The 24,450-nt window shown below is 43.5% G+C and overlaps 1 protein-coding gene across 3 annotated transcripts in view; it reads left to right on the top strand.

The window, feature by feature from the left end:
• Positions 1-24,450, top strand: part of ANK3 (ankyrin 3) — a 348,893-nt gene that overhangs the window by 195,460 nt on the left and 128,983 nt on the right. For all 3 annotated transcript variants that reach the window (XM_062214422.1, XM_062214423.1, XM_062214424.1), the window contains exons 14-21: positions 1,353-1,550; positions 3,273-3,371; positions 3,653-3,751; positions 8,729-8,926; positions 12,912-13,010; positions 21,309-21,407; positions 21,488-21,586; positions 22,091-22,186. In XM_062214422.1, the coding sequence (XP_062070406.1) occupies positions 1,353-1,550; positions 3,273-3,371; positions 3,653-3,751; positions 8,729-8,926; positions 12,912-13,010; positions 21,309-21,407; positions 21,488-21,586; positions 22,091-22,186 (987 nt within the window). The remainder of the gene's footprint in view (positions 1-1,352; positions 1,551-3,272; positions 3,372-3,652; positions 3,752-8,728; positions 8,927-12,911; positions 13,011-21,308; positions 21,408-21,487; positions 21,587-22,090; positions 22,187-24,450) is intronic.

Here is a 24,450-nt window from a genome sequence, read left to right as displayed (position 1 = left end):
GCTATAATCTAGTACAAGTGACAAGAAACCTTTCACTTGTAGGCATTAATAATATAGCAAACATGCTTAGGGAACGGTTTCACCCACATGTTCAAGTTGAGGATAGGATTTATATTTATCATTTCATTAAGGAGATGGTGTGTGTAATGGTCAGCTGGACTATCTGGGGTTGAATCTTGATCCACCATTTAGTGGCTGTGGAACATCTGGTCAGTTAATATCCCTGTGGCACATTTCCTTTCTAGAGTCCTCATATAGAAAGTGTGAGTAATGCTTGTCTCAAGTCATAGGATTATGGCCAGGCTCAGTGATTTAATGTAGGTAGAAAACTCCCAACAGAACTTGGGGAATAGTGGGCGTTCCGTAATGGTACGTGGTAATGGTAATGGTGGTGGCAATAGTAGAGATTTTTCTTTGGCCTCTAGCTTTCTCTGCTCTCAGTATTCCTCTCCTCCCTCACAGCATCTCCTTTGACTCAGGTTATGCTTCCTACTGGTTACCTAGCCCTTCTGGTTTTGACCTTGCTCCTGTTTCTACTTAATTTTTCCAAAGAAGTGTCCTATGTTCTAGCCTCTTTGGTCTACCTTTCCTAGTCAGTGTACTCATCAAATTTTACCACGTTTCAGTAGAGAATTTCCATCTGGAGGCCCATCATGGGGCATCTTTGGGCAAATTAGTAAATGATGAATCTTTTACTTGGAGAGGGGCAAGGGCTCTAAGGGCACAGGACCTGGTGAGTACCTCGTGGCTTGAGGTTAATTGCAGTGTGGTGACCCTCCACCCCAGGCCATTGAAACCTATGCCAGGATGCACAAGCTAGCAAGCAGAAGGTATCAGCCCCGCTCTGCCCTCTCAGCTGGGAGCCTCTGTCCCATTACTCAAACACCTGCAGACCTTAGGCTGCCCTCCTCTCTCTCTGCTTTGGAATATGGAATGGGAAGCACCAATTAAACAATTAATTACAGATGAATGCATAATGACTAATGGAGCTATAAGATGCCCCCAGGGATATGAGTTTTATAGAACATATACACTTATCTCCCCAAAAAAGGAGACACCAGAGGTTAAAAATGGATACTCCGTGGCCAGTCATGGTGGGGGACATTTACAGATAGAACTGCCTTTTGCAATGTTCCTACTAATAGAATACTCCGAGAATACTTAAGGAGCTTCGATCCACTAGTGCCACATTTCTGAGCCTGGTAGAAAAAGATACACGACGGTCTTTTTAGCAGTGAATCAGAGTTGAATGCACCTCGAACATCAGGCGGCAGCTAGCGCTCCTGAAGTTCTCACAATGGCGCCGTTGTCTTCTGAGCTCATCAGCCTTGCGTTTCTGCCTTGCGGTTTAGGATGACCAAACCCCACTCCACATTTCAGCCCGACTGGGGAAAGCAGATATAGTCCAACAGCTGCTGCAGCAAGGAGCATCTCCAAATGCAGCCACCACTTCAGGGTACACCCCGCTTCACCTTTCAGCCCGGGAGGGCCATGAGGACGTAGCCGCATTCCTTCTGGATCACGGAGCGTCTTTATCTATAACAACAAAGGTACGAAAGCAAGTTCCAGCCTCAGTAAGTACAGCAGCTGCCTTGGAATCCCAGGCAAGTCGTGGATGTGTTTAGGAAAACCCTGAGGCGGAGGAAGCAGAGTGGGTTGTATTTTGTGGTATTTGTTTATTTGTTCATTAAGTTAAGTTTCTTTCTTTCTTTTTTTTTTTTTTTTTTTTTTGACAGGCAGAGTGGACAGTGAGAGAGAGAGACAGAGAGAAAGGTCTTCCTTTTTGCCGTTGGTTCACCCTCCAATGGCCGCCACGGCTGGCACGCTGCAGCCAGCGCACCGCGCTGTTCCTATGGCAGGAGCCAGGTGCTTCTCCTGGTCTCCCATGTGGGTGCAGGGCCCAAGCACTTGGGCCATCCTCCACTGCACTCCCTGGCCACAGCAGAGAGCTGGCCTGGAAGAGGGGCAACCGGGACAGGATCGGTGCCCCAACCGGGACTAGAACCTGGTGTGCCGGCGCCGCAAGGCGGAGGATTAGCCTAGTGAGCCGCGGCGCCGGCCTGTTCATTAAGTTTCTTAGCAACTTCTAAAGAAGCTTTACTGATGTCGAGAGCCAGAGCTTTCTTAAAAGTCATTTGATATATTTAAATGGCCATTTGGAAACACAACTACATGTTTCCCTTGCTGAAGCTAAGTACACACCACACTATCAAAACCCAGCTGGTAAATGTCTTTACGATACTTTGAAGTCAGGAGGTGAACTTTTCTTGGGTTGTTTTTATTTGTTGTGTTCTTTTTGTTTGATTTATGGCTTCATTTTTTACCTCAACTTTGATGTCTTCGAGGAGTACTCTAGCATGCAGTTGCTCTACATACACAGAACAAAAATAAAATAATTTATCATGCTGCACAGAACATGTGATGGCAAGGTGAATTGGCCCTTGATGTGTCTTTAAAAACTCATAATTGATGCTGAACGCTGATTTGGATGTCAGTAAGGAGGACTAATGTATAATCAATGCAGAAAGTGCATCGAAAACTATCCAGACAAATGATAATGACGGCTTCCTCAAACTTCATCTCCTGTCATTCTTTGGACTCTGCAGATTCTTTGAGTCTCCTTTAATTTGTGAGACAGATTGTTGGGTGATGGGTTTGAGTGCCCCAGGCCTTCCACCATGCCTACTGCCCATTGGCTCCAGTGTGCCTCCTTATGAGGCAAATGCATTGATGACCCTCCATTCCCTGATGCATACTTGGGACCCTTCTAAAGATTGCTATCCAGGTCTATATATGCAGTTGAAAGTTTGGGAGTATAGCCACTCAGCTCTCAGTATCCAATTCTTATATATGTGTTGGGCCAGAACCATGTGTCCTTACTCAGTTCACCTGTATCAGCAAAGGTGATAGAATTTCCAACTTTACCTACTGAAGACTGGAGCATCCATAAGATATGTGTATTCATGGGGAAAGAGAAAGTGTACAGTCTGGTGATATGAGACTGCAAGAAGTCTAGACTTGCCCTGTATTTTCCAAAGCCATCTGGCTTGGATGTGGGCCCCTGGAACCTAGTCTTCCTATAGTGTGAAACCCCAAAGTGGCCTTGAAATGAGCCCTAGAGCCAGCTCCCCAGCTTCCTCCTGGTGAGCTGCTAATTAGTTGCATGTTGCGGCTCAGTCAGCTGAGGTCGAAATATGACATACCCTACTGTATTCTGTCCATCCTTGTGTATCATTTCCATCATTCATTATGTTTGTGTCCCTTTTTTTCAGAAAGGATTTACTCCCCTTCACGTGGCAGCAAAATACGGGAAGCTTGAAGTAGCCAACCTCCTGCTACAGAAAAGTGCGTCTCCTGATGCTGCTGGAAAGGTACGAGGTCATGGCCACCCTGCAACAGGCCACTTCCCTGGTAACCAAACTTGCACTTGCTAATATTCACCAACAGCCACTCACATGATAATCCACGTTTAACTCCTACGAGGATGAAGAACACTTGGGAGACAAGAGGTGAAGGTGGGGTCTAAGTATTGTGGAACTTGGAATGTAAACTACAGTCTGTGTTGTATGCAGTCTAACCACATTTCCTCAATCCAGGCATCTGATACTGAGACACTGTTGACCCTGGTTGTTGTTTCTGCACGTGTTTTCAGAGCGGGCTAACTCCACTGCATGTAGCTGCACATTACGATAATCAGAAAGTGGCCCTTCTGCTTCTGGACCAAGGAGCCTCACCTCACGCAGCCGCAAAGGTACCCGTAATTCACAGCTTCAGGAGAGCAGCGGGCACTGTCCTCTGGTCTCTGAATACACATCTACTTTTTGCTTCATCTATTTCACCCTGCTAGGGCAGGTAGCACTTAGAAATCATACCTTAGCACATCCTAGACTGACACTTCGTCTCTTTAGTCAACTAGCACGATAGATGTTCAGTAAAATAGGGGCTTGCCAATTTCCTTTGAAAGTCCAGGACATCCTGAAGACAGCAGAGGAAGAAGAGATGGGAATACTTGGGGCTGAGTTAAAAACATCAGCTCAGCCCAGGGGAGTAAGAAGGCTCTGACCTGTCAGAATTATACAAATTTGTGTTATGTTTTCTTGGCCATAAAACATTGCTTTCAACTTATTGGTGTTTCATAAAATGGGTTGAGAGGTGTTATATATGTGTTTTTATTATTGCTAAGAGGAATTTTTACTCTTATTGTTAGAACATTTTTGACCAGTAGACAACTTAGATTTCTGAGAAAGGACATAGAGCATATCGCTATGCTACTGCTCTGGTGTTCTGATTTGAGGGACAAATCATAAAGAAGAATTTGCTTAAAGACAGAATAATAGAATGTTACTGGTTTCATAAGTTTGCTACTGTGGAGCAGGTGACTGTGATCAGAGAACACCCGAATGATATAAACCACAGTCTAAATGTTTGCTGGTTCCTTCGCTGTTACTGTTGGTTGAAGGGCTGTTAGCACTTTCTACCTCATTGTTTTGGGGCTGTTTCACTGCTGTTCTTTAAACTCAGTCCTTAGGTCAATTCAGTTGCACGCACTACTCCATAATTGTACCCAGTGAAATCGACACTTCAAAATCTAACTCCTAAATCTGCTTTGCACATATATGCAAATTTTGCCTCCATAATTTCTCACCCTGACATGTCATGAAGCCATGGTTTCCTTGATAAAATGTTGTCTTAAAAAAATATATCCCAGTATTATTCCGAGTGGCCAGAAGATCAAAACAACTCAAGTGTTCATCATGAATGAATGGATAAACAAAATCTGTGTGTGTCTGTATATGTAACAGGATATTAGTCAGCCTTAAAAAGGAAAGAAATTCTGATGCATGTCAGATGACTCCTGAAGACATTATGCTAAAAAGGAGTGAGCCAGTCACAAAAGGACCAGTATTTCATTATACCACTTAAATGCGATAGGTAGAACAGTAAACTTCATAGACAGAGGTAGAATGTTGGTTATCAGGGCAGAAGGGAAGAGTGAATGGAAGGTTATTTTTTAATGGGTATAGCATTTCAATTTGGGGAAGATGAAAAAGTTCTGGAGATGGTTCCATGGCCCAGATGTTCGACAAGTAATACAGATGTACTTATTGCCGTTGACTTGTACACTTAAAATGAGAAATTTTGTCATGTATATTTTTCCAAAATTTTAAAGAGAAAATTTGTGATGGAATTAAATGGGTATTCATTTGTATTGCAGGGTATTTTAATAACCCTGTGCGTGCGGGCTACATATAAGTAACCCCAGGTTAGGAAATGTAGAATACCAATTTTGGCACAGTGAGTTCCAGGCAGTTCTGAACTGACAAGAGTTATGAAATAAGCGTAACAAAATGAGTCCACCTTTCTATCAGAAGAAACTCTTACACAGGTCAGTAGACGGTATATTTGTCATTGATTTCCAGCTTCATTTGACAAGCAAGACTTGGAATTCCTGGTTCCATATCTGCGAAAAATCAGGAACTGGAAAGCAGTCCTTTAAATAATTCCTTACAACTCCCATTAGCATTGCACTTCTCTTCCACGTCAATTAAACACGAGCTTTTGTAATGGGACATTGATTCTCATACCCCTAACACAATTGCCCCCACCGGGGTGTTGTAAATCTTATCTCTGACACTGGTCCAACCATCCCCATCTCCCAGGGCAGTGGCACCAGTCAAGTACTTTTTCTAGACTTTGATCCTGAGCAAAGTCAGGTAAATTAGTTAGGAATCTCCTTTCTCGGCGAGAAAAAAGGCCTCGCTTCAGTGGTTTAAATGGAAGACTCCATTTTTCTCACGTCATCCAGGCAGGAGGTAGGCAGGGCCGTTGTTGATGGCGGTGTAGTGTTTGCAGAGTGTGCAGGAAGTTCCTGTGATTTGTTTTTATGTTATTGTTATTTACTTGCTTACTTGGCTTGCCTTTCCCTCCTCGGAGCCTTGAAGCAGGCAGGGGGAAAGTCAGCACGATTGGGCTTTCTCAGAAGCCCCACCCCTCCACTTCTTTTTACACCTCATTGGCTGCTTGCAGCTGCAAGGGATCATGGGAAATGTAGTTTTTCTTCTGGGCGCATGTCCGCCTTTCTTTTAGCTGGAGAAGGTGAGGGGAATGCACGGAAGGGTAGGCAATCTGCCGCCTTTGCTGCAGGAAAACTCGGGCATCCCTGAACCATGGCAGAGATGAGAAGTGCGGGACCGAACCATCCTATACGGATGTGACCGCAGCGACCTCAGTTAACCTTTCTTCAAATCGTATTCTTTGTCCTTTTGATTTAAGGTATACTGTGTCATCATCTTAGGCTTCCGTTTTTTAAAATCGCCACCATATTTTCTTACCCATGCATATCCCTTAAACATGATGTGATTTTTGGTAATTGGGTGCTGAGAAAGTAAATGGACTGCTGTAATCCACTTTAGCCAGATCTGCTTCCCCAGGCAGGGCGCCGTGCTGGGGAAGGGGTTGGCTCGAGTTCAGGCATAGGCAGGACACTAACTGCAGAAGAGCTAGCCTTCACTTACTAGCTTAGGATTTCTCGCCCATAAAGTGTGCAGCATGTCTATTGATGTGAATCAGTATGTGCGCGACAGTTTCTGGAAAAACATACAAAATATGATATAAATACTACATTTTAATTTTGACAGCTTAACTTTACATTTGGTTTTATTTTCACTTTGAAATGCAAAGGCACACATGGCAAGCACTTACAGTTGAATCTCACAGCTTTATTTTTCTCCTGATAAGTGTATCTGCCTCTTTGACTGTGGCAAGTGATAATCATGTTATTTCCAGAAAACAGAAAGCAGTTAGAAAATATAGCAAGTTCCATTGTGGGTCTCAAAGTTAACTGTTTTTTTGTTATTTGAAAATTTTCATAAGTCTTTCTGAGATCAACCTTGCTTTATTTGTTTCTCAGGTAAGGATCTCAGAATAAATCCCTAAGCAACAATGAGTAATTTCTCTGTTAGCATGCATTACAGAGATGGCAGATCTTCTTTCGTTTTGGGGGATGTAGAACTTTTTTATAAACGGAATTAGAAGTAATCAGGAAGACTGTCACGTCCGAGAAAGCATTGAGTCGCCTTACCGTGGTTAGGGATGGGAAAGAGATGAATTTGAAGTTCTGTCATTAGTAAAAGCAAAAAGAGGTAAGATGCAGGCTAAGAAGCTAAATTCTGCCGTTATCTGGCCTCTACCACTCTAACTAGTTAGTGTTAGCATATTGACTAATCATATTTCCTATGTTAGTGCTGGCTTGTGAATTTCCTCTTTTGTATAGGAGTGTGGGGTGCTCACTACCTCCTCTCAATCACTGTAGAGTAGGGCTCAGTCTGAAGCTCAGCTTTGGTCTCTGAAGGGTGTGTCTGGGCAGAGGGACAAATGCTTCCCAGGGCAGCTGGGGCTTTCAGATGGCAATAGGTCAAAACTAAAAATAGGGATATAAAATCTCCTACCTTGGCTTGTCCAGTTTGGCGGGGGCTAGTTGCAGAAGAGTCGAAGTGACATTTCCACTTTCATGGCTTGATACCTAATAACTTAAGTCCCCTACAATCAGTTGCAGAGTATTTGTCAACAGAGAAATGCTACTGGACTCGGATGTACCAGCGACTTAAATCCAGAGGTTAATTGTAGCAAGCCAGCTGATCGGTGGGCACAGAAGCCCCCAGAGTTCTCTGTGTTGGATTTGACACATCCATGTGAATCAGAAAGATTACAACTGATCCTTTGTCTAACTTTGGATCATGTCCCCAAATATAAGTTCTCAGATTGCATTTTCTTTCTCTAAATCCCCGTTTGTGTTTAAAATAGCATTCTAATTTGTCACTGTCATATTTTATATTGTCAGGTTCATGTCCATGTCTACGTGGAGTCTTGTACTTGTCTTAAATGACCATGTTTCTTAATAAAATTCCTAGAGATAACCTAGGCAAAAAATGGGTGAGATTTTTACACTGTAATCCACAAACATTGCTCTGATAAATAAATGGACATGTAGATGGAGGAATGTAATGTGTTCATGGGTCAATATTATTATGATATCAATTCTCCCTGAATTGGTGTGTATATGTGTGTGTCTGTGTGTTTCAGTTCAGTTCCAATCAACATAGAAGCAGACACTTTGTGCAAACAGACATGATGATTTTAAAAACTCACCTCTCTCTCTCTCTGTTTCACTAACTCAGCCTGTCAAAAAAAAAAAAAACAAACAAAACTCACCTCTTAAACATGCCACCTATCAACACTACTACATTAGAAATTAAATTTCTGGTAGATGATATTTGGAGTAGACATTTAAACCATAGTAGATGGCCATTAAATGGATTATTACAACAATAAATGGCTCTAAACATGCCCTAGTGGTATTCTGTTAATTCCTAGCATGGTTTCCTCCTACACCAAATTTATGGGATTAAAAAAAAAGAATTGGGAACCTACTAGTAAAACAACCTATAAATGGGAAATCTGTGCTCCTTTTGGAAAACCAATAGTACTCTTGCTCTCTTGCATTACACTGGCCATGTTAAATTATATTTTACCTATTTAGGAATCTGGGAGATAGGAGAGCTATTCCATTAATGACACTGCTTAGTTTGTCAATGCCTGCTTACCTTACCATAATTTTTCAGACAATCAAAGAAAACCACTAGAAAGAGAAATATATACGATTTGAAAATACACTGCACGCATTTCTGTTTTGTTCCTGGGCATGTGACCAAGTGATTCATGTTGACAGAATGGTTATACGCCACTGCACATCGCTGCGCAGAAGAACCAGATGGACATAGCGACAACTCTGCTGGAATATGGTGCTGATGCCAACGCAGTTACCCGGCAAGGAATTGCTTCTGTCCATCTCGCAGCTCAGGAAGGGCACGTGGACATGGTGTCGCTGCTCCTTGGAAGAAACGCAAACGTGAACCTGAGCAATAAGGTAACTTTTTTTTGCTCTGCAAAGCATATAAAACCTCATCACCAAGAAGGGTCACAAAGAATGAATGAGAAACCAGGATCAAAAAAAAAAAAAAAAAAAGTCAAAATATAATATTAAACAGAGGTATCTGCTAAAGTGTTGTTTATCGTAGCAAAATGCTAGAAACAATCTGCTTAAACAATGAGAGAATGGTAAATAATTCTTTCATGCCGGTGAGTATATATGCATGTGACTGTGTATATGTAGAGCCATAAAAACGAGGTCCACAGAGTTTTTAAGAGTAATGTGAATATCGGTCGGTGCCATGGCTCAATAGGCTAATCCTCCACCTGCGGCACCGGCACACCGGGTTCTAGTCCCGGTCGGGGCACCGGATTCTGTCCCGGTTGCCCCTCTTCCAGGCCAGCTCTCTGCTATGGCCCGGGAGTGCAGTGGAGGATGGCCCAAGTGCTTGGGCCCTGCACCTCATGGGAGACCAGGAGAGGCATCTGGCTCCTGGCTTCAGATCAGCACTATACGCCGGCCACAGCGCGCCGGCCACAGCGCGCCGGCCGCAGCGGCCATTGGAGGGTGAACCAACGGTAAAGGAAGACCTTTCTCTCTGTCTCTCTCTCTCTCACTGTCCACTCTGCCTGTCAAAAATTTTTAAAAAAATAATAATGTGAATATAGTTACTCATCATTATGGAATGTAGCAACTAAAAAGTTGCAAGTTGTAGCCTATTTCCTTAGTCCACAGAGTTTAGGGCCCTTCCCTTTGCCTGTACAGTTTTTAAGTCTAGGTTACAAAGAGAAATTGGGAACTTTCAGCTAGTTCATTTCAGTAACAGAAATTTAGAGTCACTGTTTTATTGAATAGATGGAAAAAGTTAGTTTACAGGTCTAGTGTTTGTGGGAAAGTTGGTAGAACCTTTGGGAACTTCCCTAAATTCTTGAAGCACTCCACCTTTATCTTTCACATCCTCATTATTTATGAAGAAACCAGAGTTTTGTCAAGCAAAGTGGAAGTTTGTCTCACAGTTGACTAGAAACACGTTAATCACTCTATTGCTTCCCGTTACATATAGTAAACAATTCAGATTGGCCAAATTGTTTATTTGTATCTGCACGAAACAAAGGACAGATGTTTCCAAGTCTTCAGGGAGCCCTGCAGAAAGGCCCTGTGTTCCTGATAACCCACACTGCCTACCACTTAGTTTCCCTTCTGTTAGCTGCTAGCATGACTGTAGCATTTGTCATCCATAGCTCAGATATGGGAGTCAAGTTGCAAAATAGCAAGAGTTCCAGTGGGAGAAATAACAAGTGTGGTCTTTCTTCAGTGTCTGCAGGTTCCACAACCGTCTGCAAATTCCAAGTCCTGAGGTTGCTCAAGTCCCTTGTACAAAGGGTCACAATATTTGCGTGCAACCTGTTTACATCCCACTGTGTACTTGCAATCATTCCTAGATTACTTACTAGACCTCATAACAATGCAAATGGCTATGGATCTAGTCACCATACTGTATTGTTTAGGACGTGATGATGAGAAAAATAAAGACTATACATGGTCAATATAGACATGGGGTGGTTTTTTTCCCCCTCTGAAATTTTTCAATCCAAGATTAGTTGAATCCTGAATGCAAAACCTGCCTATACAGAGGGCCAACTCTAACTTACATATATTTAATCTACATGGCTTGTGTTTTTAAATCCCAGAGGATCTGAGTCCTAAGTCTGATTCTTCCTTAAAGTGTTAATTTTGGCAGATTATGTAACTGCCTTGAGCCTCAGTTCCATCCTCATTAAGAGAAATAAGTGGCATTTTTAATAATGAGTAATTATCAAAATACCATAAAAGATGTACAGGGAACTTCTGAACTCAAATTGGACTATTGTGGCCTTCACATTATTTTTTGAAAATCTCTTTAGACAAACTACGTACATAAAAATGAAGTTTCGGGTGGATGTTTGGCACAGTGGTTAAGACACCACTTGGGAAGCCCACATTCCCACGTCCCCACATCAGATGGCCTGGCTTCAAGCCCTGGCTCCCCTTCCAATTCCAGCAGCCTGCTGAGGTGCACTGTGGCAGGCAGCAGGTGAAGGCCCAGCGTCTGGGTCCCCGCCATTCGCCTGGAGACTCAGACTGAGTTCCACATTCCTGGCTTCAGCCTGGTCCAGCTCTGGCTGGTGTGGTTATCTGGGGCATGAACCCAAAGATGTGAAATCTCACTTTGTCTGTCTGTCTCTGTCTTTCTATCTTTCCAATGCATTTTTAATTGAAAAAAAAAGTATTTATATCATTTACCCTGTTTCACCTAAGAATGTTTGACTTCTCCTTCTGATTTAATCAACGAATGAATGGCTTGAATGTTAAATGACAGACACTGGCTAAGTAATGATTGGATATACAATACTTGACTCCACAAGTTCACAGCGCTTTGACCTAGAGAGCCAAGAAAACAGAGCTTAATGCAGGATTGTGATGCTATTTTAGAGGTGAGCCGTTGGAAGGTGTGCATACAAATGTTATTGGGGCCTTTGGTGCATGAAGAAGAAAGAGCAGGCTGGCTGAGGCAGAAGTGACCCCATACCAAGGGTAGGGTGGCTGAACCATGTGGGTAGCACAATGGTGAGCAGAGCACACAAGAGATTAGGGCCTGTGCCCAGAGTACGTTCCACAGCCTTTGCTGAGAATCCGCAGTGCAGTCAGAGTTTTGAAATGTCTCAAACTAGAATAGGTGACCATGACACACTTTCACAAAATGTTATGGCTGAAAATACCACTTCCTCCAAAGTAGAACATGGAACATTCTTACATGATGATGTCTGTGTTTGGGTGGTGCCAATTTGGGCTCTGGCTTATTTTTCTTGGATTTCAAGTGAATGCGTTGGTCTTGCTTTTCCTATTTCCTCTTTTTTCAGTTGTGTGCACCTCTTCCAACATTCTATAAACATTATTCAAAAGTCACCAGTGAATGACTCTGGGTCCTGTATTTTTTGTGATGGAATAGCAACCCCTAAGTAAATAAATGTTCTGCATCTAGAAGGTTCTCTACCATGCCTGAAATGTCCTATGAGTCTTTCCTTTCTCTGACAAATAGGACAGGCTGATGTTCTCACTGCACACGTGCTAGACAGGGCTAGAAGGGCTCCACGACTCAAGATGCTTACTTCTGTGCTCATAATGGATGAAAGAAACTAATCTGTACCGACACTAATTGCTCTTTTAACTGTGATTTATGGGAAAAACTGCTTTATAATTGTAAATTTGTTATGAACCTGAATACAGTCTTAGTGAGTTTTGTCCTGTGGTTTGCATAGCCTCTGGCAAGGTCAGTTGCAAATGTTTCATGTAGTTACACCTGGATACTATCTAAGTGACCTGCAAATTACCAGGTTCTAGTATTCACATTATAGTTCCTAGACAATCTGTCCCACCTGGAAGCAATACACAAAAAAGAGTTGTCAGGCTCTGGGAGTTAGCATGGAGAAAGTGCTATCATCAAGTGTCAATATTCACTTTGTAAATAGATATTATTAAAATTTAGGCTGAAGATAGTGCCATTGGTAATGTATTAAAATTCCAGAATAATTTTGTTCTTAAGAAAAGTCTCCAGTACTTGGAGATGAACACTGAAATATGTACGTATGTATGATATATTGTCTTGGATTTGCTTTAAAATACTGCCATAAAGACATGAAGAAAGGACAGAGATGGATGAAGCAAATGTAGGAAAACCTTGAACATTGCTCAATCTGAGATGAGTGTATAAGGTGGACTCCATTGCCTCCGCTTCTGAGTAGGCTTGAAATGTGTCATTAAGCCTGCAAACAGACAGCGATGGTAAGAAAGTATTAATAGAGTACGGTACATAAATGTATTCTATAGATTATTTTTAACACAGAAGTTGGAGGTTTACAATCCCAAAATTCACACTCTAAGTCTAGCCGTGCATAATGGATCTTCCTTCCTGTAATGTCACTGTGTACTTCCTCTTTTACAGAGTGGCCTCACCCCACTCCATTTGGCTGCTCAAGAAGACAGAGTGAATGTGGCTGAAGTCCTTGTCAACCAAGGGGCACATGTGGACGCCCAGACAAAGGTATGTGCCCCTCCCTTTCCCATGCAAAAGTCACAACATGTCCATCTCAATGCCTTCCTGTATGGAAACAACTACAATTCTATAGGAGGCAAAAACAAAAACCCTGTAATCATATGTTTTCCACGTAGTACATCAAAAGTATTTATTCAAAGTCTCTGGTTGTAGAGTGCCAAATATGTTTGTCTTTGTGGCCTGTTACCTGTTTCCCAGCTGCACATCCATATCCCCTTGTGTTAACACAGAGCCTTGTTGTGTCAGATCTTCCCTGCAGGACCGGAGAGTAGAAGCTTGTGCCTGCCTTAGTTTTGGTGACTGATTTGTGGAATGCAGGCTAATGGAGCAGGCATTTGGCCTAGCAGTTAAGATGCCTGCATCCCATATCCAGGTGCCTGCCTTCGGTATCTGCCTGGCTTCGCTCCAACTTCAGCTTCCTGCTATTGCATGCTAGGAGGCACCAGGTGATAGCTCAAGTGTTTGGGTCCCTGTCACCTATGTAGGAGAGCTGCACAAAATGCCTGGCTTTTGGCTTTAGCTTACCCCAGCCCCAACAGTTGCGGGCATTTGGGTAGTGAACCAATGGATGGAAGATCTCTCTGTCTCTGTCTCTCTGTCTTTCAATTAAATAAATAATGTAATATAGGTAAGAATAATTTTATATATGTAAATAATATTTATAAGAAAGGAAAATTGTATGTACGTGCCATGTGTAACACAAAAACAGAATGCCTATGAACTACGCTGTGTGGAAAAAGCATTCTTGTATAAACTGTAGACAGGTTCTGAGGTATGTGAACACAATGAAGATATTACTAATATATAAGTGTCACCAGAAATTAGCCAGGCAAAGAGATATTACAGATATAAAAGTAGACTGACTTTTGCTTATTTTCTTTGTTTTGCTTGAATTCTTTCAACAAAAATGAATTCTGTAATTTGGAAATTTGCATTCACATGATAAATTTCTTCTCTCAGTATTTACACACACACACGGGCAGGCAGATGGGGTGAGATATATATACTTTATTAGGTTACCTCTCCTTTTATAGATGTAAAATTCTAAAAGGCATGGATTGGATCAAATGATCAGTCCCCTTCTGCCCCAACACATCCAAGGCATGTATTCAAGTTCAGCCAGAAAGAAGGCAGATGGTTTCCCAGACCCAGTGAGGGGGACGGGCTAGAGCCCCGCACCCTCTGTCTCAGTCTGCACACAGGACTCCCTCTTTGTAAGAGCATCAGTCTCTACCAGGGTGTCCTCCAAACCCAGCCCAACTCAGTTTGTAGCAGACATTTTTGTACTCAGTGTCATGTTTTGTGCCTTTTCCTGCCCTATATAAATGAGGCAGATCATCTCATTTCAGAAAGCATCTCTCTGCCTCTTGCAAATTGTTTTTCTTTCCTTTTTCCTCTCAAAGATCACAGCCACCAAAAGGAAGAGAGGCTGTGATGGTCCCATTAGTAGAGTAGAGCCAGCGTGCAGAGAGAGGTTACATGCACCTGCTGTCTAACTTTGTGGATAAGGAATTTATTGCAGCCCACGAATTTTCAAATCTCACTGATAGAGAAGACATCCCTGAGCAGGCATTTAACCTAGCAGTTAAGACTCCAGTTAAGATGCTTACATCCCACACTGGAGTAACTGGTTTCTAATCCCTGCTCCAGCTGCTCATTCCAGTCCCTGCAGACTCTGGGAGGCATCTGGTGACAGTTCAGGCAGCTGGGTTCCTGCCATCCACGTGATAAACCTGGATGGAGTTACTGGCTTCCTGACGCCAGCCTGGTCCAGCCCCAGCTATTGTGGGCATGCAGGAGTGAATCAGCAGATGGGAGCTTTGCCTCTTGTTCTCGGTCTCTCTGCCTTTTAAATAAATAAGCAAAAAGGGGAAAACATCCCCAAGCTGTCTTCAGGTGGCATACAGACCATTCAATTCATTGACTGAAATTACAAAATAATGATGATGAGAAGATCAAGGGCTCTTTTTTAAGATTTATTTATTTATTTGAAAGAGTTACACACAGAGAGAAGGAGAGGTAGAGAGGTAGAGAGGAAGAGAGAGAGAGAGAGAGAGAGAGAAAGGTCTTCCATCCACTGGTTCACTCCCCAAATGACCACAATGACTGGAGCCTCCTCCAGGTCTCCCACGTGGGTGCAGGTGTCCAAGGACTTGGGCCATCTTCTGCTGTCCCAGGCCATAGCAGAGAGCTGGATCAGAAGTGGAGCCGCCGGGACTCGAACCAGCAAAGGGCTCTTTTCTCTTGTGAGGAAGAGACCAGAAAATCCTGGTCCCAGCATTGCAGCTTTCCCACAGGTGTGCCGACCCTTTACCCTCCCTCTCTCTCTGCCCTTGAGGTTTACCAAAGCAGATGATACTGAACTGTGCTGCTGCTGGCCCCAGGGTTGAATGGTCAGGACAGGATGGCTGAGGTGAAGCCCCTGCTCCTGCTTTTGAAATGAACAGCGTCCTGAAGCATTTTATCTAGACCAGCCCCGAAGGCATTGATTCTTAGAGGGTGCTAACCAGAGAATTCATGGTCACATTCGATTTCTTTAAGGGTAGGTGAAACCATGAAGAGTTTTGAGAACGTATTGATCCTTACTCACTTCACATCCATCGCTAGGCTCCTGCTAGTGGCCCGATTCTTAACCTGAGTGATAGCTATGTGCCCTCATGAAATTCAAAGTCTAAACAGTAAGACACATCATCATAGCACTGATCAAAAGCATAGAATAATAGCCAAACTTATGACACATTTTCTCTCTACTCTACATGTGCTGATATATTGAATTCTTGCAATTACCCTGTGAGGGTGGCGTGGTTAGTGTCCCTATGTTACCACTGAGGAAGCTGAGATGCAGGAAAATGGATTGCTTGCATAAGGCCCCATAGTCAGTGCAAAGCCTGGTTTTGATTTTATATATGTATAAAATGCTGGAAGACGCCGGCGCCGTGGCTTAACAGGCTAATCCTCCGCCTTGCGGCGCCGGCACACCGGGTTCTAGTCCCGGTTGGGGCGCCAGATTCTATCCCGGTTGCCCCTCTTCCAGGCCAGCTCTCTGCTATGGCCCGGGAAGGCAGTGGAGGATGGCCCAAGTCCTTGGGCCCTACACCCGCATGGGAGACCAGGAGAAGCACCTGGCTCCTGGTTTCGGGTCAGCGAGATGCGCCGGCCGCAGCGGCCATTGGAGGGTGAACCAACGGCAAAAGGAAGACCTTTCTCTCTGTCTCTCTCTCTCACTATCCACTCTGCCTGTCAAAAAAAATTAAATAATAAAAAATAAAATAAAAATAAAATGCTGGAAGACCAAGAAAATCTTAGGGGATCTTCACGTATCAAGAGAAGCCTGGCCACTTTTTCTCCTGTTCGCACTTAGAAGTCCCAGGTTTTACACAGCAGAGTGCTGAGACCGGCAGTGTGCTGTGCAAACATCCTGGAAAGCAGTGCAGAGATAAAAGAACCTGGGACAGGAAGGTGAGGCTGTGGCCAGGGTCTGCTCACGCCACAACTAAGTGGCACTCGGGAAGTCCATGAACGGCCCAGAAATTGAGGAAATACTGACAGACTGCGAGGCTTGAAGACCATGCGTGTGGGGGGACTGGCGAAACATGAGAAACTCAGGCTGTATCTAGGACTCTGACCTGTGGACCGGGGTGCTCAGTCACGAGGACCCACTGGTGAGACGGGGGATTAAGGAGCAGCGGCTGGTGGGGAAAGGAGATGGTGAGGTTAGCATCAGTGGGTTTGTCGAGCAGTAGGTGACCCAGGCGCCACCCAGGGCAGAAAATCCAATAAATGACTAGCGTGCTGCCCTGGGATGGAGGAAGGGAGCTGGGCTAAAGATCCAGGTTTGAGAGTCAGCAGAATAAATGTAAGCGTCAAGGTTATGCATGTGCTGTGATCAGTGAGGCACAGTGAGGAGCAAACCAAGCCACAGCCCTTGGCATCCACATTTGGTAGTGGATGGAGGAGGGGGAAGAGAACCTGACCCATAGCCGCAGGAAAATCAGGGGAGAGTGGGATATGGAAGCCCAGGTTATGAAAGACTGGCAAGGAGTGTGTTTCAAGTCAGAGAAACACAAAGCCTGGGCAGTGGGTTGGCACCAAGGGTGTTAGAAAGTAGCTTCATTAGCTTAGTAGAGATGGTGGGATGGAGGGCACACGGTGGGATGGTGGGCAGATAGAAGCAAACAGTGAGGGAAGGGAATTATTTTCAGAAAACTAAGTTATACAATGATGATAATAATAGCCAAAAACAAAAAACAGAAAGAGAAATACTTGAAAGGAGTGCTTTTCAGTTCCGTGATTAGAAAAGTAAATGGGAGAGGCCTTCAGCTTTGTGGGAAATACACGTTATACAAAGCTGTGTGTTGATTCCAAAAGTTTTTTACACAGAGATAAAATTCCAGTTTTTTCCACAAACTTTTTGAAGTATGTCCATAAGTTAAGAGGAAAGTGCCAGAAGAAAGGAAAAAGGTGGGTGAAGTTCTGTGAGATGTCAGAAGTAGGACAGGCTGGGCTACCATTAGAAATGGCAAGTTACTTATTGTTTTCTTACCATTATGGAAGTAACGCTAATTTCATAATCTTTGCCTTTTCTGCTACATTCAAGTTTTTTTTTTTTCCCCAGTCGATTCTGAGTCTGTTTGCTCTTCCTGCACAAATATGAACCTTTCAGTTCAGCAGGGAGGACATAGCCATCCCTCTGGGTCTTTTCCCAGTTCTCTCTCTGAGTTACTCATTTTCCAAAGACTGAGCACCCATGATAGGCCAAGTGCTATTTTGGGCATGAAATAATAGTAGCTACCACTGTGTGTCAGATATTGTGTATTTGCTATCATGTTTAATCCTATGACAATACTGTGACAAAATTCCGTTATGTAATGCTTAAGCCAATGCACAGGGCAGCTCAGTAACTTTTGCAAAGTCACACAGATAGCCAGCGGCACAGCTGGGTTCCAGATCCAGTGTGCTTCAGCCATGGCACCCCTTCGCTCCTCTTTTTGAGCAGTCAGAAGATCAGGGGTGGATAGGAACATCCACGACTTGGTAATCAATAGGAAAATACCTGAAGGAATGTCATCACAGAATCGAGATATGTTTGCCAGGATTTTTTGGGGTGAAGCGAAGACTGCTCAGTCATCTGGCCTATGGCTTTGTTTGTTTGCTTGTTTGTTCAGATATTCAAGAAAGAATAATAAGTCTTTCCAAAATTTATTACTGCTAGTTGGAAAGAATTTCTCAAGTCTTATCTCTCTGGTCGTGTTTGTGCAAGGTGCCATTCTTTTTTTTTTTTTTTTTTTTTTTTTGCTTAGCAATTTTTTTTTATTATTAAACTTTTATTTAATGAATATAAATTTCCAAAGTACAGCTTATGGGTTACAATAGCTTCCCCCTCCCAAAACTTCCCTCCCACCCACAACCCTCCCCTTTCCCTCTCCCTCTCCCCTTCCAATCACATCATGATTCATTTTCAATTCTCTTTATATACAGAAGATCAGTTTAGTATATATTAGGTGACGATTTCAATAGTTTGCCCCCATATAGCAACACAAAGTGAAAAAAAATACTGTTGGAGTACTAGTTATAGCATTAAATAAGAGTGTACAGCACATTAAAGACAGAGATCCTACACAATATTTTTTTTAAAAAGTTAATTAATTTTCTATGCCATTTCCAATTTAACACCAGGTTTTTTTTTTCATTTCCAATTATCTTTATATACAGAAGATCGATTCAGTATATAATTAGTAAAGATCTCATCAGTTTGTACTCACGCAGAAACACAAAGTGTAAAAATACTGTTTCAGTACTAGTTATAGCATCACTGCACATTAGACAACACATTAAGGACAGATCCCACATGGGATGTAAGTACAAGGTGCCATTCTAAATGAGACTGCTGTGACCCCCTGAGTGGACGAGTCCACATCTAATCACTCTGAATATAAATTGAATCTTCTTGGCCTTTCCTGTGTGTTTTTCATAAAATGCTTTAGTGGAACAGAGAGAAAACCAGCATCCTATAGCACAATGACTAAGGGAGAGAATAGAGGGAGACGAGCTCAGAGTATTCACGGAGAGTGCAGAGGGAACCAGAATCAGATAAGCTGCAGTAGTCCATTTTAACAGCTTAGGGTTTTACTAAGGGTGACATGGGAAACTAGGAGGATACGTGGGAACTACACTTTACATTAAAACAATTCAAGTGTTTCCATATCTAAACAAATACAGTTCTTTCATGTAGGACAGAAGAACTTGAAGAGCTCTTTAATATTTAGATTTTTCAAATATTTTCCTCATTAAAAATTGCTTCATTTTATTTGAAAAGTAGGTTCACTCCTCACATGCCCCCACAGCTGGGTTTTTGGGACAATGTTGACTCCCACTGAACATGGGGATGATGTAACTTGGAGCAGTTAAACTAAAGGACTGGTTGTGAAGTGTTAGGACGCCCCCTTTAGAAGCAGCATTCTCATCACAGGTCGTGTGTGAGCTACTCAGTAATGGGAAAGAAGAACCCCGCAGAGCAAGCAGGTGCATGAATTGGCTTCGGGAGTTGTCGGTCAGTCCACCATGACTGTGTGGTTATGATGAACTTATCATAACTTGGTCAACGTGAGTGCGCTGATGGTTTGGTTCATGGAGCAGAATCTGGAGTCAGCCCTCCAGGGTAGTGCATTCCTGAGGAGGGATCTTGACCTTCCGCTACTGGCTGTCATCTGGACACCCCCTTTTCAAATTCCATGCCTTCATTTGCTGGAACCCCCATAGCCACCCACAAGTGCCATCACATGAGAGATACACACTCCTGAAAACACAGGTCCCCAGCTTGTGGCTGTTTAGAAATGTTGCCATAAGCATTAGTGTTTTCCTTTTGGTGCCCTCGTGTCACCCAGGTCATCATAAATGAGTTATACAGGGTCTCTGAGAGTGTGTGCTGCTGTCTGTTACCATGGACATGGCCATTTAGAAAAGGATTCAGAATATCCTTACTTTTAAACAGGAGTGCAGTGGAGGATGGCTCAGGTCCTTGGGCCCTGCACCTGCGTGGGAGACCAGGAGAAGCACCTGGCTCCGGATCAGCATGGTGCGCCGGCCGCGGCGGCCATTGGAGGGTGAACCAACGGAAAAGGAAGACCTTTCTCTCTGTCTTTCTCTCTCACTGTCCACTCTGCCTGTCAAAAAAAAATTTATCTAAATTTTTATGTATACGCACACATATTGACATATATAATACACACAAGATTCAACTTATATGCACAGAGATCAGATTTGGACTTGCCCATTCATGGGGTGTCTTCCTGTATATACAGGTAGAAGGAGAGTGTTCACAGGAATGTATGTGCTTGTAGCTCCTCAAGCATCAGTAGATGCGAATTTGAGAAACCTTTTTCTCTAAATCAGTGGTTTTCCAATTGTAGGACTCTAGTTAGGAAGTCAGGAAACTCAAAACCCTTCCTTCCTTCCTTCCTTGTTCATTTGAAACACACAGAGACAAACAGAAACAAAGAAAGATCTTTCATTCACTGGTTCACTTCCCAAATATTCACAACAGCCAGGGCTGAATCCAGGAGCCCAGAAGTCAGTCTGGGAGTCTCACATGAGTGGCAGGGACATAACCACTTGGCGTCATCACCTGCTGCCTCCCAGGGCACACACTGGTAGGACACTGCAGTTGGAAGCAGAGCCTGGACTGGAACCCAGGTACTCTGCTATGGGACGTGGCATACTGCACACCAGCCAGAAGTGCGTGACCCAGAGCAAGTGCACGCTTCTCGGACCAGCTGAACCACACTAGCTTCTTCCTACTTTGTGTTCTGTGCTTCTTCTGTCTCTGTCATGCCTACTGACAGTCACCGGCTGCCTTGCATTGTCATTTCTTCATATTTTCTGCCTACATTATAAGCTTTTGGACAGTAGAGTGTTGAATCAACTATAGCTGGTCTGTGCACAGAGCACCCTTTCGACCCTCAACAAGCAACCACCAGACCAGTCTGTCTAGGCTGTCACTTGCTCCAATTTCCATTTCTATCTTGAAAATGTGTTGTCTGAATAAAATGAGATAATACGAGAGAGAGCACTTGGAAGTTAAATACCTATTTGTATGTGTGATGGTATTGTTATTTCTATCTGAGACCAGCTCTGAGAAATATCATGGGCACTTTTCTGGGGATGGAGGAGGGAAAAGAACTAGTTCTTCCTGTTCATAAATAAAGATGAAATAACTCCGCTTCTGTTTAGGAGACCTGTGGTTAAAGCATCCTTATGATGTGTGAGTTTTAACAAATGTGCTTACAGATGGGATACACCCCGCTGCATGTAGGCTGCCACTACGGCAACATCAAGATCGTGAGTTTCCTGCTCGAGCATTCTGCGAAGGTGAACGCCAAGACGAAGGTGAGCGCCTCTCTCTGTCGCTGCCGAGGGGTTGAGGTGTGTGGCAAAGGGACAGTCATTTCTCCTGCTTTCCTCTGCAGAACGGGTACACGCCACTGCATCAGGCGGCACAGCAGGGACACACGCACATCATAAACGTCTTGCTGCAGAACAATGCCTCCCCCAATGAGCTCACTGTGGTAAGAGCAGAAGGCGAGCCCCCGAGGGGAGAGGGGGAGGTAGATCGGACTCCCGTGTCCTCTTAGGTTTGCCATTGTCCACCACGGTTGCTTTTTTTACTGTCACTACGAGGCATTAAGAGAACATTCGGTAGAATGAGGGGAAAAGGACAATGACCGTAGCATTGTGAGCTGTGCGGAGAGACATATGATCACTGTTTGACATTTTATTGCATTGCCACCTAGTAGGAAGTACATCTGCAAAAAAAAAAAAAAAAAAAAGTGTCTGTTTCGTTGATTGCTGAGAACATTGGAAAGCCTCTTGGATTCCACGTGTAGCTGCCCAGATGCCGCTGTATTAGTAGAAACAGGTTAGGTGGGTTTTGTGCAAGGCAGTGTCTAAAGAAACAGGTTTCTGTGCCCGACAGTGGGATGGGTCTGATGAGACACTGACCTTGCATTTGTATAGGCAAACCGTGTGGAGTAGGGCTTGTTAATCCCCTGTGCACGTTTTCCTGTTGCCAGAATGGGAATACTGCTCTGGCCATTGCCCGACGCCTTGGCTACATCTCCGTGGTCGACACTCTGAAGGTGGTGACTGAAGAGACCATAACCACAACTGTAAGTAATGGGTGGAGCACCTTGCTGCCCTGGGGTTTATTCATTTATTTGAAACAGAGTTACAGAGAGAAAGGGAGGGAGAGGGAGAGATTGTCCATCACCTGGGTCACTTCCTAGATGGCTGCAATTGCCAGGGTTGGGTCAGGCCAAAACCAGGAGCCAGGAGCTCCATCCTGGTCTCCCACATGTGCAACAGGGGCGCAAGCACTTGGGCCGTCTGCTGCTGCTTTCCCCACCCATTAGCAGAAGCTGGATCAGAAGTAGAGCAGCTGGGACTCGAGCCAACACCCATGTGGAATGCCAGATTTACCCTTGGTGCCACAACGCTGGCCCTCAAAATTTGAAATATTAAAAATTACCTTTTATAAAGTCATATTCAAAACTATAGAGTTGTTTGTTCTGTATTAAGCTAAATTCATTGATTGTGTTTTGATAGGAAAATCCTTAATAAAAGGATGGTGAAGAAAGATATGTTTTTGACATCCTTTCTTAGTAGTGTAAGAAAGTTGAAAGGTCTTGGCTGGTGCCGTGGCTCAATAGGCTAATCCTCCACCTTTCGGCGCCAGCACACCGAGTTCTAGTCCCGGCCGGGGCACTGGATTCTGTCCCGGTTGCCCCTCTTCCAGGCCAGCTCTCTGCTGTGGCCCGGGAGTGCAGTGGAGGATGGCCCAAGTCCTTGGGCTCTGCACCCACAAGGGAGACCAGAAGAAGCACCTGCTCCTGACTTCGGATCAGCGCGGTGCGCCGGTTGCAGCGCACTGGCTGCGCCAGCCATTGGAGGGTGAACCAACGGCAAAAGGAAGACCTTTCTCTCTGTCTCTCTCTCTCTCATTGTCTAACTCTGCCTGTCAAAAAAAAAAAAAAAAAAAAAAAGAAAGTTGAAAGGTCTTCATTCCTTAAAATATTTTATTGTATCAAAATGATATGTGAATACATTATCATCATTGTAAACAATTACTGACAACATTAATATTGGTTTTGAACTATTCTCTCTTCTCTTCTGCCTATTGGAACTTTAAAAATTGTTGAAAACAGTAGGATAGTTGATTAAAATTTGAAGCAAATCTTTACTAGGAGGTCCTATTGCATCAGAAACACTTTATAAGCTGCAGCCTGTAGGGTAAATCCTTTCCTTTCAAGCGCATCGGGCACAGTTGAACTTTTGTAACTTTGGAATCATGAACAGATATTACACCACATCTCAGGCTTATTTGAGTTATTCCTGACTTCATGACTCAACACATAGGCGTGAGATTGACTCTGCACAGTGTAAGTTTACAGCTTGAAAACATGTGGAATTAGGAGTCCTCTCTCCTTTTCTCTTCTGCCATCCTACAGCCTGAAGGAAGGCATAGCTTGTGCCTGAAAAATATTGTTTTCGATGTTTTACGTAAGAAACATGGAATAAATCCTCAAATGTGGCTTTCATGTACCTCTTGAGTATTTCATGATCTTAAAATCTGTTAGTAAATTATCAAAGATTGAAGCCGGTGCTGTGGCAGCTTAGGTTAAGCCTCAACCTGTTGCACCAGCATTCCATATGGGTGCTGGTTCAAGTCCCTGCTGCTCCACTTCCAATTTAGCTCCCTGCTAATGCGCCTGGGAAAGGAGTAGAAGATGGCCCGAGTGTGTGGGCCTCTGTACACATGTGGGAAACATGGAAGAAGCTCCTGGTTCTGGGCTTCAGAATAGTCCAGCTCCAGCCGTTAGGGCCATTTGTGGAGTGAACTAGCAGATGGAAGACCTCTGTCTCTCTCTCTCTTTCTCTCTGTGACTCTGCCTCTCAAATAAATAAATAATCTTTAAAAATAAATAATCAAAAAAAGTTTAAACAAATAGTTTTTATACCTTAATTTTATAGCTATCCCATACAGCTGTGTCTAGGATGGGGAAAACGGACAAGTGTCACAATGCTATAAAATATTTAAAGTCATTGCCATAAATATGTAAGACTTCTATTTTAGTGTCAGCAAATTGAAACTTGAATAGTAGTTCCAAATGCAAAACCTCATTTCATGGGATGTAAATGACTTTCTTACGCATTAGAAAATTTCAAAATGTTTCTTTGAAATTAAAAACCTTTAGAAGAGGGGCCGATGCTGTGGCCAATGCTGTAGTTGGTAAAGCAGTGGGTAAATGCAGTGCCAGCATCCCAAATGGGCTCTAGTTCAAGTCTCAGCTGCTCCACTTCCTATCCAGCTCTCTGCTATGGCCTGGAAAAGCTGTAGAAGATGGCCCAAGTCCTTGAGCCCCTGCACCCGACT

The sequence above is a fragment of the Lepus europaeus genome, chromosome 17, assembly GCF_033115175.1.
Source record: "Lepus europaeus isolate LE1 chromosome 17, mLepTim1.pri, whole genome shotgun sequence".
Classification (NCBI taxonomy): domain Eukaryota; kingdom Metazoa; phylum Chordata; class Mammalia; order Lagomorpha; family Leporidae; genus Lepus; species Lepus europaeus.
The sequence above is the reverse complement of the archived record's forward strand: the minus strand, read 5'-3'. Positions and strand labels throughout refer to the sequence as shown.